The 12,957-nt window shown below is 33.3% G+C and overlaps 2 protein-coding genes across 2 annotated transcripts; both read left to right on the top strand.

Annotated features, from left to right (window-relative positions):
• Positions 1-1,349: 1,349 nt before the first annotated feature.
• LOC110022725 (GDSL esterase/lipase At5g55050-like) lies at positions 1,350-2,659 on the top strand. Its single transcript, XM_020721796.1, has 5 exons — positions 1,350-1,368; positions 1,414-1,544; positions 1,640-1,861; positions 1,950-2,198; positions 2,312-2,659. The coding sequence occupies exons 1-4, from the start codon at positions 1,350-1,352 to the stop codon at positions 2,103-2,105; spliced, it is 528 nt and encodes a 175-aa protein (XP_020577455.1). The 3' UTR covers positions 2,106-2,198; positions 2,312-2,659.
• Positions 2,660-6,090: 3,431 nt separating this feature from the next.
• On the top strand, positions 6,091-9,924 carry LOC110022640 (GDSL esterase/lipase At5g55050-like). The gene is made up of 5 exons (XM_020721689.1): positions 6,091-6,359; positions 8,666-8,796; positions 8,912-9,133; positions 9,236-9,485; positions 9,553-9,924. Exons 1-5 carry the CDS (start codon positions 6,122-6,124, stop codon positions 9,771-9,773), a joined length of 1,062 nt encoding a protein of 353 aa, XP_020577348.1. The 5' UTR covers positions 6,091-6,121; the 3' UTR covers positions 9,774-9,924.
• The last annotated feature ends 3,033 nt before the right edge of the window (positions 9,925-12,957 follow it).

The following is a 12,957-nucleotide window of genomic DNA, read 5'->3' as shown; positions in this document are numbered from 1 at the left end:
TATATATATATATAAGCATTAAAGTTTAGGTGTTAAATTCGTAAATACATAATAATCGAGTTGTCCGTATATAAATCTTACATTTATCTATTTAAAAATATCATTAAAAAAAACACCAAATAAATTTATTTCTAATAATATAAAAATTAAAAATCATTTAAAACCACAACAATTTAGGCTACAGTATATGATTTCTAAAATTTTTTGTATTTTCAAATTTGTTTATTTTAATTTATACATTTAAAAAAAAATATCCGCCCACTCATTTTCGTATTTCCAAATATCATATTCATAAGAAATTTCATGAGAAATATGTTATCTTGTTACTGTTAGAAAAAAAAAAAAAGCAAATTTGAAAATTAAGAAATGAAAATGTTAAAATTATAATGTTAAAGCAATAATAATAAAAAAAAAATTCTAGAAAGGACAAGAGGACATGAATGTAAATACTATTTTACCCTTCAATGGGCAGGCACATGCTTGATATTTTAGCCACGGGATATCTGGTGGCTCTCATTAATGGGAAAAATATTACATCAGTATCACGTGGGAAAAATATTACATCAGTATCACGCATGTAGAGTAACGTGGGTCGCTAATGAAATCACGTCACGACACCCCACACGATAGAAAAAAAATGACGCGGTAACACGAGAAATATTCCTCCTGCGTTATTCATTTCATGTGTTATTGTGGTTATTGTGTCCTGGGAATATTCCTGGTATTATAATAACACAATAATACATCAATAACACATGAATAACATACAATAACATATGAATAACATGAGGAGAATATTCCCCAATGTTACCGCGTCGTTTTATCTCTGTCGTGAATATTCCCCGTGTTATTGTGGTGTTATTATGTGTTATTCATGTGTTATTGTGTCATGAGAATATTTTTTGTGTTACAATAATACAATAACACATCACTAACACATGAATAACTCACAATAACACATGAATAACACAGAGGGGGGGGGGGGGGGGGGGGGGGGGAATATTCCCTGTGTTGCCACATCATTTTTTTTCCTATCGCGTGGGGTGTCGTGGCGTGATTTCATTGGCTACGCACGTCACCCTACGCGCATAATACTGATGTAATAATTTTTCCTCATTAATGACATGGGCAATTTATGAAACAACCAAAGAAGTCATTTTACAATGTGTTAGCATCCAAATTAGAAATAAATGATTATAGCATTAATATACAAAAAAAAAAAACACAAGTATGACTCGTTTAAACTCATTTAATTTTCGTTCAGTAAAAATAAAAAAATTAATTTATATAAATTATGTAAATTAACTCCATTCAATTAATCAGCAATAATTGTTTTTAGATCTTGAACGATGCTCCTGAAATGTTTATGTATGTGCTATATAAGTATTAATTTATTTCTATAAATTTTGATAGATGAAAAAGTCGGCTTGCCATCCCCACCTCCTTACCTGGCCATCTCCTCCAGCTCTAACAAACCTGAAGCATTCCTCAATGGCGTTAACTTCGCCTCCGGTGGTGCTGGAATCTTAGACAGCACCCACAAAGTAATTACTTCTCTCAATCAATCCATATAAATATATATACACATACATAATGTGAAATATTATGTAAAATATTATGTAATGAAACAAAATTACAGGGCGAGTGCCTCTCCCTGAACAAACAAATAGACTACTTCTCCATTTTATATGCTTCAATTGTGGAGAAAAATGGAGCCGTTTCAGCAATTTCTCTCCTCTCCAACTCCATCTTCATCCTCATCATAGGAAGCAATGACATCTTTCTCTATCTCGGCAACATGAAGATCACTCCTCAGCAATTTTTAGCCTCTCTCATCTCCACTCTGCAATTACAGCTACAAGTAATTAAAAATATAATCACATCTCAATCAATTCTTGATCTTTCTCATCTCTGTTTCTAACATTTTCATTTATAACCAACCCATTCAGAAGATGTACAATCTCGGGGGCCGCAAATTTGTATTCGTGGGCACAGGTCCTCTAGGATGTTGCCCAGCTCTCAGAGTTCAGACTAAGACTGGGGATTGTAATGCAATGGCCAATTATGTGCTGATCTCTATAATGATGCAGCAATTTCTCTTCTGAAGATGATGAAGTCTCAGCTCAGTGACTTCAACTATTCCTTCTTGGACACCTGCCTTGCTCTGCTACAACTGATTCAGAACTCAGATAGTTATGGTATAACGAATTGGAATCCAACTTAGTCATAATAGAAAGCTTTGTTTGTGAAAAAGTTTCAATCTTTTCATCTTTAATGTGTAAGAAGTATATTAATATGTAGTTTGTTGCAGGATTTACGGAGGTGAAGGCAGCTTGCTGTGGGCTGGGAAACTTGAATGCAAAGTTGCCATGCTCGCCTATCTCTTTCGTCTGTCCAAACAGGAAAAACCATATATTCTGGGATTTATACCATCCGACGGAGGCCGCCGGCGAGATCATCGCCACAGATGCTGTTGATGGGGAGCCACCACTTGTTTATCCTTCGAATGTGAGGCAGTTGAACGCTCTTTGATCTGGGAGCATCTTTTAATGATGCTTCATTGTGAAATTGCGTTGGTTCAAAGTGGTGATAAGTTGAATTTTTGTTTGGCTCTATTGGGGATTATTAGGTGGTGTTTGGCAGCATATTAATAATAGGATTTAAGGATGGGTTTAGCTTAAATCCAACCAAAAACCAAAAAATCAAAGATTTAAAATAAATTTCCCAATGTTTGTAAATCTAAGATGCAGTCAAACACCGCCTTAGGATTTGGGATCATACATATAACTTTCAAGTTTATGTGAGATTTGATTTTGTGATCATGATTGGAATATATTCATTTGGTATGAATATGGTAAGATTTTATAAGTCAGAGAATTAGCGTCTTCTTGGTACAAATGTTGTTAATTTTGTTGATTTTGCTAGTTGGTTATTTTTATTTGAATTGGAATGATTTTACAATTTATATTTTTTATTGCCCCTTCATCAATCACACCCTTGATATTAATGCATGAACCAAATCATCAGGCACACAACCATCATTTCATTTATGGGGGGAAATTTATTATATTAATAAATTAGTTTAAAAAAAATGAAAAATGCAAAATTCAATATAAAAACTTGTATTTAATTATCTTTAAAAAATTAAACAATGATTAAAATATTTTATTCTACTCTGCAATTGATAGTATTGCATAAAAGGTTCCTTAGGAATCAAGTGAAATATTTATTTCTCAATGTATGGTAGAAAATAATTATTAAGTCAGTCATCACTCATTTGACTACGAAATTGATATTTGACAATTGTTATTACAGAAAAACTCTCTCAATTGCAACAATAGCAACTTGAAAAGTTAATGTTAATGCAATAAGTCTATAAAAAAGAAGATGCACACAATTCTTCTTAGCTTTAAAAAGTTGTTTCATAGGATCAACAATGTCTTATAAATTCCCATTAATTAGCTTTTGTCCATTATGATGTTGAATTTTTTGCTTGAAGCAGTGAATTTCTTTATTTGTTTTATATATATATATATATATATCTGTGTGTCTGTGTGTGTGTGCTTGATTCGGGACGATAGAGTTGTGAATTATTGTCTTAGCGCCATATTAGAATCCAAAGACACCCTCGTATGAATGAAGAAAATCAATAAGGACACCAAAAGTTATGCAAACAACCATTAAGGAGAAAAATCATAAGGTCTTGCCCATTCAAAATATTCACAATAAGTTGGTGATTGCACGTACAACCCATTGTCCCAAGGACGAGAAATGGTTACATAGTTTGTCAGGTTACAATGTCTATGTGCAAAAAAACTTGTTGCCCGATAGTTGGGAGAGTGTGGTGGCCAATGGTAGCTGATGGTGGCCTACGATAGGCGGTCGGAGTTGGTAGATGACGACGGTGGCCAGAGTCAGCTGGAGGCAATTAGAGGCGGCAGCGAAGACCAGAGCTAGCCGGAGGCAGAGTGTGCCAGAGCAGGTTGGAGGCAACAGAGGCTATAAGGGGCGGTGATAACAGCTAGATGTGGCAGCGGCGGGCAAAGTTGGTGGAGGCCAAAGGCAGCGACTGTTAGGGTAGGCCAGATTTACGGTGCAGGATGCCAGGCTACAACTCCCTCTTTTGCAGGCTTTGGTGTTCCCCTTGTCCATGGTGTAGTCCCCTTCTCAACAGGGGTATGACTCCCTTTATAGAGTCCAAATTATAATTAAGGGAGGAATCCAAACCACCTTTGATCGATTGATCAGGAGAGATTTTCTTCATCAAGCAATGTTCGCTGGATATTTGAGTGGATTAATGATGTCAAAATTGAGTGATCTTAAGCTCGTTGAATTTTTCTTGTCAAGGGAATTGATTTGAATGTAAGTTTGCTAGATTAGTAATCCGGCTGACCTTCCAATTATGCCAAAAATACTTCTAAAAGTGGTTTAAAGGCTTGATTTGACTCGGATTGAACCCGTTTAGTTATTGTTCGGTTCGTCTTGACTATAAGTTTGCTGAAATCGGAGTTCTGAATGACTTTTAATCGAAATTTTAATGTTTCTCTCTTAAAAATTTGACTCTAGATTTGTGTTGGATGATTGCATGTTGTCAGTGATGTATCATACTTTATCTTTGATATTGATACACATAGCAATGAAATCTTTAATATTACATAAAAATAATATTATTGTTATTTTTTAAATGTAAAATATAAATTTACATGTATATGTTTAAAACAACAATTGCTAATATGAATGTACACACATATGAAATGTTTAACACCCGCACAATTTCCCAATAAAATATATAGTATTGGAATTGACTTATAAATAAAACCCGCACAATAAAGTCATTTTTAACACTATTTATTAAATTTATTGAGATTATTCCCAAATTTAAAATGACTTTTTGAGCTCAAATTTGACCCGCCTTTGTATTAGACCGCGTAGTTACTGTCAACTTATTTAATACAGCTTTAAAGTTGAAATATTTTCATAAATAAATTTATATCTAAATGAATTTTAGCTTCAGCAAAATTATTATCAAATTGAATGTCTCAAGATGCATGTCAGAAAATTTGGGGCAGTAGAGTAGTAGATTATCATATTAACGTAGCACGAAGTTTCAGTACACACTCATAAGAGAGAAAACAACTGATAATAACGTTCAAAATTTTTACGTGGAAACCCAAAAAGAGAAAAATCACAGGGACTTGCATAGCTAAAGAGATACACTATAAAAAAATTATTACAGTTTCAATCACTTGTCCTACAAGTGAGAAAGAGTTATTAAGTTTCCCAAGTTACAACGTCGACATGCTGATGAATTTGTTGCCATGAACGGACAGTGACTGATAGCGATTGACGGAGTTCAGTTAGTACTGGCCGGCGGTGGTTGGCGGTGATCGACAATGGTCGGCGGTGGTCGACAAATATTGATGGTGGTCGACAGAGATTTTTGAGTGCATTGATGAATAAGCAATGAATCAAGGTCACTTTTGAAATTACGTTGTTTGACATTTTCCTATTTTCTTGAGATTCCTACATAAAGATTTTAATGCATTATTTGCTTTTATTTATTTAGTTATAATTATTTGTGTGTGAATCTTCATGAAAAATTAGCATGCAAAATTCTCTTATTATTATTTGCTAGTACAAAAAAAAGAAAATATTAGTTGATATACATCAACTCATAAACCTAAGATATCTTATTTAATATGATTTTTAATTTTTTTTTTTAAATGAGTAAATCACCCATTAAATGAGAGCCAAGCAAACACATCCCTGTTACTTTGAAGTCTTTTAAAAACCCAAACCAGAGATTGTTTATACCAGCTCATGTCGGCATCAGGAATAAGCACATTTAATATAATAAACGCGTGGAAATCGACGAGGTCTAAATCGAACCAGCAAAAGATGGCCAACTGTGTGAAAGCAAGTGGAAGCCCAATACCTGACAGATGAATGCGGCCCGCTCTCTTTTCTTTACATTGTCCAGAATGATTAAAGTGGCCCACTTCCATTATTGCCGTGTAGGGCCCATTACTCTTCCTCGCCCATTTAAATATACTCGCAAGCTATCTCCAGAATCGATCACTACGAATCTCTCTCTCTCTAAACTCTTAACTGGCTTTGCTTTATGGCTGCTGCACGTCTTCTTCTTTTGTTCTTCTTCTCTCTCGCTTGGAGTGAGGCATTCGGACAGAATGTGGTGCCGAAATCGGTGTATGTGTTTGGAGACTCATTGGCCGACGTGGGGAACAACAACCACCTCTCCACGCTTCTCAAAGCTGACTTTCCGCATAACGGCGTCGACTTCTCCGGCGGCAAGCCCACCGGCCGCTTTAGTAACGGCAAGAACGCCGTCGACTTTCTTGGTAATTCGTCTCTTCTTAATTAGTGTGCATTGAGATTATTTTTTCATACAATGTGTCATTGTCTTTTAAGGTCTATCTCTATATTTTTTAACACAAGTCTAATCTAAAATATCTATTCTGATCATCAAATGGTCAATGTTTAAGATGATCAAATCTTCTAAGACGTCTCTCTCTCATCTTGTCTGTCACTAGAGCAGCACCAAACCTTTCGCAGATAAATTCGTTTAACATTTTATTATTATGTATCAAGCCACTCATCCATCTAAGCATTCTCATCTAAGCAACACTAAACTTAATTGTATATTTCTCTTTTAAAGGCCAACAAAAAGAATTACAGGTCTCACCACCATCTTATAAAATTTTCTTTTAAGTCTAAGTATTACTTTTCTATCTCACAATTGACACGATGTATTTATGCTCTTCAACCAACCAACTTGAATTCTACTAATAACATCCCTATTTATATCACCCGCACTTTTGAACAATATACCAAGATAACTAAAATGTTCACACATTTTAATGATTTGATCTCCTATAATAACAAGTATGCCACTAGAACAACTACTATTAAAATTATATTCCATTATTCATGGCACCAGAGTGTGATCAAAATAAATCTTAAACTTTAAATATTTTATATGTCTAAATAAATATCACATAAGTTAAGTGGTATATATGCAGGGGTGGACCCAAGTAGGATAAGGGGGGCAATTGTCACCTCTCAAATTTAAATTATTTTACGAGGACAATTTAGATTTTTGCCCCTCTTTATTATATTGGTTTTGCCCCTTCCTCCCTCACAAAAGAGGTTGGTATATATGCAAACTTTTCTTTTTTGTTTTGAATAATTTTTGTAAAGCTTTATATAAACAAATGTCTAAAATATGCTTTCAAATACTGTATTTAATGGCGGATAAAATTCTTATCGTTGGATTGGAATATTAATAAAAAAACTGATACAAACAAATGTAAACCGAATTATATTTTAATTCAGAAACAAAAGGTTAGCATAATATATATATATATATATATATATATAAATATATTGAAATTAGATAAAAAAAAAGAAATTGTTTCTGTAAATGTGAACTAAAAATTAAACATATAAAAAAAAATTTATTAGGGGAGGATAATATTGAAGAGATTAGTGGGGTTGTTTGGTAGCATAATTTTAATAGTATTAATCATGAGTTTAATGTAAATCTAGCCAAATATTAAAATAAAAATTAAATCCAAATTTTATCGTATTTTATCTTTTTAAAAAAATACGATAAAATTTAACAGATTTTAAATTTTAAAATTTATTCATGTTGCAAGTATCATCATGGTTGTCATCCCAATTTAACAGATTTGCTGAATCCTATTTAATAGGGGTTACGGCTAAACACTGAAACACCTATTTACATAAGATTATATGTGTGTTTAGGCAGCTATGTTGTGGTGATGTTGTGTCGCATCATAATTCTTTTTGTTTGGTAAAATTGCATCTTCCCACCAGACCTGACTACCTGCGTTAGAAAGCCACGATTTGACATTTTCAAAAAAAAAAAAAAAGAAAAAAAAGTTGTAATAGCAACTTCTTCTTGAGCAGCTCCAAAGATGCTTCTTCATGCTTTTTGTTTTTATATTAGTTTCTGATTTTATATTTTTTAGATTTGACCCTACTGAACGCCGCATAAAATGTATAGTGGGCAACGGCTCACGGAGTGATTAAGTCCAGCAGATTGTGGGCCTCATGGGCTGGACTAATAAATAACCCATGAGCCAAACGAAATGTACCAACGTCCAATTTTAACCAATACAGGCTCCATTGGTTAGTTAAAAATGGCCACCAATTTATTAAATTTTTTTTAATATAATGTACACTTAATTTTTCTGAATTCAAATATTTTAGCTATAAAATTAAATAAATAACTAAAATTCTATCTCTTCTTTTTTAACTGCGTTCTGCTTTTTTCTTCTTCTTCTATGTCTTCTCATTCATTTTATAATTTAATTCAAGAAATTACTGGAATTGAATTTTTTTTTAAATAAGAAATAATATGCGTCATAAGCTTATATAAATTATAGAATTAAGCTCGACTGAGCCTATTAAACAGTCAAATAAGAACATGTTTAGTTTCTCCTCTAACATGAAGGAGAAAATTATTTGTAAAAAGCTAGAATGCAAAAAGAACATATTTTATGAAGCCCCAACCCATAAATTTTTTTCCTGAATTTCTCCAAAAAATTTGTAATTGTATAATTATATTAATACCCTTAATTATAACCTGCTCTGTATTTCTATTTTCTCTGAAATTCTACAGCTGATAAACTTGGCTTGCCATCCCCTCCACCTTACTTGTCCATCTCCTCAAACTCTAACAGCTCAGAGTTATTCCTCAATGGAGTCAATTTCGCCTCAGGCGGCGCCGGAGTCTTAGACACCACCAACAAAGTATATATTTTTCTTTTTTCGACACATTTTCCAAATACACCAATCACTCAACTTCAAAATATATTTTTTATAAAAATTCAAATTTGATTAATGAAGCTTAATACCGAACATATAGGGTGGCTGTCTTTCTCTGAACAAGCAAATATCATACTTCTCCGCCGCCTATGCATCAATGGTGGGGCAAATCGGAGCCGTCCAAACAGAGTCTCATCTCGCCAACTCCATCTTCGCCATTCTCATAGGAAGCAACGACATATTCTCCTATCTCAAGAACAGCAAAACCACACAATTCCAGTTTGTTGGTTCCCTCAGTTCAACTCTGCAATTACAGCTCAAGGTACATATAATAACATATAACCGCATCATCTTTGTCATCAAAATGCCATTTTTGCATTAGTTATATTACGTACTTGTGTAAATTATTTCATTTTTTCTGCAGAAAATGTACAATTATGGCGCTCGAAAGTTTGTGTTCATTGGTGTCGGTCCGCTTGGCTGCTGCCCAGCTCAGAGGAATCAGAACAAATCTGGAGATTGTAGAGTTTCAGCTAATTCTATTTCTGATCATTATAACCAAGCAGTAGCTTCTCTTCTTCAAGATATGAAATTGCAGCACAACGACATGAACTATTCCTTCTTCAACACCTCCCTCGCTTTGTCAGAACTCATTGATGACAGTGCAAATTATGGTATGATTTAGTATAATTGCAAACTTAACCTGAAATTTTTCAGTTAATATGTAAATTGTTAATGCAGGATTTACTGAGATAAAGGCCGCATGTTGCGGGCTGGGAAAGTTGAATGCTCAGGTGGCCTGTACACCCATCTCTCATCTATGCGCTAACAGAAGTAACCACATATTTTGGGATTTATACCATCCTACAGAGGCTGCCGCCGCAGTCCTTGTTTCTCACGTCGTCGACGGGACTTGGCCGCTTGTTTATCCTATGAATGCAAGGCAATTGGATGCAATTTGAGATTGGAGCATGTTGCAATATATCATTTATTTAGGGGTTTGCAAGTAAAGTTGGTCTCTGAAAATGTATTGATGGAAGCCAACTGTGAATGTTTGATTCGTTGTAAGAACTGATTGATTCAAGCATTGTTTTGTGTTTTTTTCTTCTTTGATTTGGATGTTCAATAAAATTGTATTATGATTGAAATGTAATGATTTGATATGAACAAAAGTTACCAATATGATGGAACTTTCTACAATTTGAATGAGTAGCTAAAATCAATTTAAAAATTATATGTTGGAACTTTCTGTAAAAAACTTCTATAGAAAAACATAAGAACTATTCTTAAGAATTCTCACCCTGCAGAGATATTTGAAGCGATGCAGACAATCATCATCATAAAGATGAATAAAGAACTCTTTCGCATTCATGAATATGATTTTTTTGATTATGACAACATTAAAAAAAAAAACTTTATGGTTTGTTGGATAATTGATGGGATTTAATGAGACTTTGACATAAATATTTTTAAAAAATAGTTAATTAACAATTTTGAAAACTTCCACTGTTTAAAAAAATGGTATTCATTACTTCAAGCATTTACTTATTGAGCCTTCAAGTCAATCTAAGGAATTTTTTTCTTAAATAGTTAATTAGTAATAGTTAATACTTGGAGTGAAGTTACTGTCCTACTTGATTACGCTTCCTTGATTAGAAAAAAGGTTAATTAATATTTTATATTAATTAAATCAATATATTATCATCAAATTAAATATTAAGCTCCTGAAATTATGTATGGATTGGGATACAGCCTTAAAATCTTAAATATTATCTCATTGTCATATAGATATAAACACGCGCGATTTTGAGGCATTTGCATGCATCAAGATATTTTTTGTAAGAGAAATTCCAAATTCAAATTCATGATCTTCCAAACTTTGATTTTATCAAATTTATAATAAAACTGAGTATCTCGATGAGACCAAACCAACGACTCTAAAACTAGTTTAATTCGGGTCCAAGAAAGCCCAAATCAAGTCGATGAAGCACAATTAAATGCTTTTGATTGTCAATTGAATGATCGAATGGACTCTAAGTTTGAGATATTTAAAGTAGAATTGAGCGTCTCAATGAGATGAACCTAACGAGTATAAGGTTGCTCAATTTTGAGGTCATTTACGAGCTCAAATCTCTTAAATCACCTATGATAAAATTGATCGATATGGTCCATCCGATCAGTTGATTAGGAAAATTATACGTCAAAAAACAAAAATATACCTTCAAGAAACCTATAAATAGACTTCCTTTCTTCACTTGGAGAGGAGGGGAAGAAGAGAATGAGAAGTGAAAATTCATAACGTATTCTGGAGAGAGGAGCGGAATACCACCGGCCTCCATAGCTGCGGTCATCCTCTGCCAACGACTATTGCCTGCCATCATCAACTACTGTTGTCAACCATTGCCTGCCATCACCATCTACTGTTGTCGACCACCAGCCATGAGCAACTACTGCCATGCCACCGTTGCAGTCAGATAACGGTTGTTCTTGAATTTCTAAAACTTGTATTTTCTGTGCTATATAAAGGCAAGTACAAATTTCATTGTAAGATTGTAACCACATTTTCCATATCATGAGAAAAGAGCATTCCTATGTATTTACAAACATACAGTGAATTACTTTGACTCAGTTAGGCCCCGCGATTTTTTCTCTTAGCATTCAGTGATTTTCATGTAAAAATCTTTGTATCTCTGTCCGCTAAATTTTCTTATCTGTATATGTGCTAAATTTTCATAATACCATACTTATGACATACTTGAATGTTTCAATTATTTTAGGATTACAACTAATTAATATCATATAGAATAATTTTTTAGTTAAAAATGATAATATATAATTAGTTTTAAAAATGGTGGTGGATGCAAAATGGCTTAATTAAGTTTTTTTGTCTGGCTTCATCTGTCGTGGCATGCATTTCATACACAGTCAAAGATCATGTGCTTTCGATCTTATCTATTATTTGATTTAGGTGTACCATAAAACATATAAATTGTCATATATTGATTTGATATGAATGATTTTCCTGAGGATGGAAAATATGAATATTATATGAATTATTTTTAGAAAAGTTTGTTGGAAAAAAAGTCTGCATTATGTATGTTTAGAGTTGTGAACGATCCGATTTATGAGTAATTTGGGGTCAGCTCGAAAGGCTTGAATGAGACTCAAAATTGGCTTGTGGTTTGTTGTGCTTGTATTCAAGCAAGCTCAGCTCAAAACTGAATTAAGGGGGACTTGGCACGAAATCGAAATGAGCTAACTAGAATTGAACTATTCAGATTAATTGAAGCTTAAAATTTTAAACCAGCCATCTCATGTTGGTTGAGTCAAATCTTTGTTCGTATTCGGCTCGTTTATATATCGAACACAAAAAAATATTTGTGTTATACTCATTAACTTAACGAACGAATCAAACATGAATTTCTTAAGGAATTGAACACGAACAGCAAGCTGTTTTGGCAGCGGGTGTTCTCTCCCTCCATAAAACCTACGAAAATTACAAATCATGTCAAATTTATAGTTAATAAATTAATATATTTAAAACAAACTTTTATAAAAATACCAAAACAAGTCTAAATCAATCTGACTTGACTTTATTTGGACTCACGCAGGGACCAGCTGACCGCCCAATTTTTTGGCTTAAAGTTATCTACTAATAATATTATGTAACAACCTTATTTTTCCAACGGCCAGCCTCGAGGACTTAATAACTAGGCAGTAACCCTTAAACATCGTTAAAAAAAGATGTGTATTAAGAAAATAGTTCCCCAATATTTAAGTTACATTATTTAATTAAAATCACCACAAACAATAAATATGACATGCAAGCTGAGTAAGAAGTATGTCTAAAAATAACGATGGATATAATGCAATATTTTACTTTTATACTTAAAACTAACCTTTTATATCACAAGTGGCACAGTTTTGACAATTGATTCAAATAAATAAAATTATGATATTATCATTTCTAAATGAGCGTTCTTAAACTATATACATTTGTACATTTGTGGGTGTGTCTAGGGTGGCAAATTGATAGGTAACTGATGTGTTATTCTCCTCTGACCAGGGTTCAATCCCTACCGCAACAAATAACACATAAGGTAGTCATATTTGTAAATACCCCCCTTTGATATATATATATATATA

Source organism: Phalaenopsis equestris, unplaced genomic scaffold (genome assembly GCF_001263595.1).
Source record: "Phalaenopsis equestris unplaced genomic scaffold, ASM126359v1 Scaffold000202, whole genome shotgun sequence".
NCBI classification, from domain to species: Eukaryota; Viridiplantae; Streptophyta; class Magnoliopsida; order Asparagales; family Orchidaceae; genus Phalaenopsis; species Phalaenopsis equestris.
The sequence above is the reverse complement of the archived record's forward strand: the minus strand, read 5'-3'. Positions and strand labels throughout refer to the sequence as shown.

Excerpts from the sequence above, each read along its gene's own strand:
- LOC110022725 (XM_020721796.1), top strand. Across the intron at positions 1,545-1,639 it reads TCTTAGACAGCACCCACAAA|GGCGAGTGCCTCTCCCTGAA; the intron begins GTAATTACTTCT and ends ACAAAATTACAG. Across the intron at positions 1,862-1,949 it reads CTCTGCAATTACAGCTACAA|AAGATGTACAATCTCGGGGG; the intron begins GTAATTAAAAAT and ends CAACCCATTCAG.
- LOC110022640 (XM_020721689.1), top strand. The coding sequence starts at position 6,122 with ATGGCTGCTGCACGTCTTCTTCTTTTGTTCTTCTTCTCTCTCGCTTGG. Across the intron at positions 9,134-9,235 it reads CTCTGCAATTACAGCTCAAG|AAAATGTACAATTATGGCGC; the intron begins GTACATATAATA and ends TTTTTTCTGCAG. Across the intron at positions 9,486-9,552 it reads TGATGACAGTGCAAATTATG|GATTTACTGAGATAAAGGCC; the intron begins GTATGATTTAGT and ends TTGTTAATGCAG.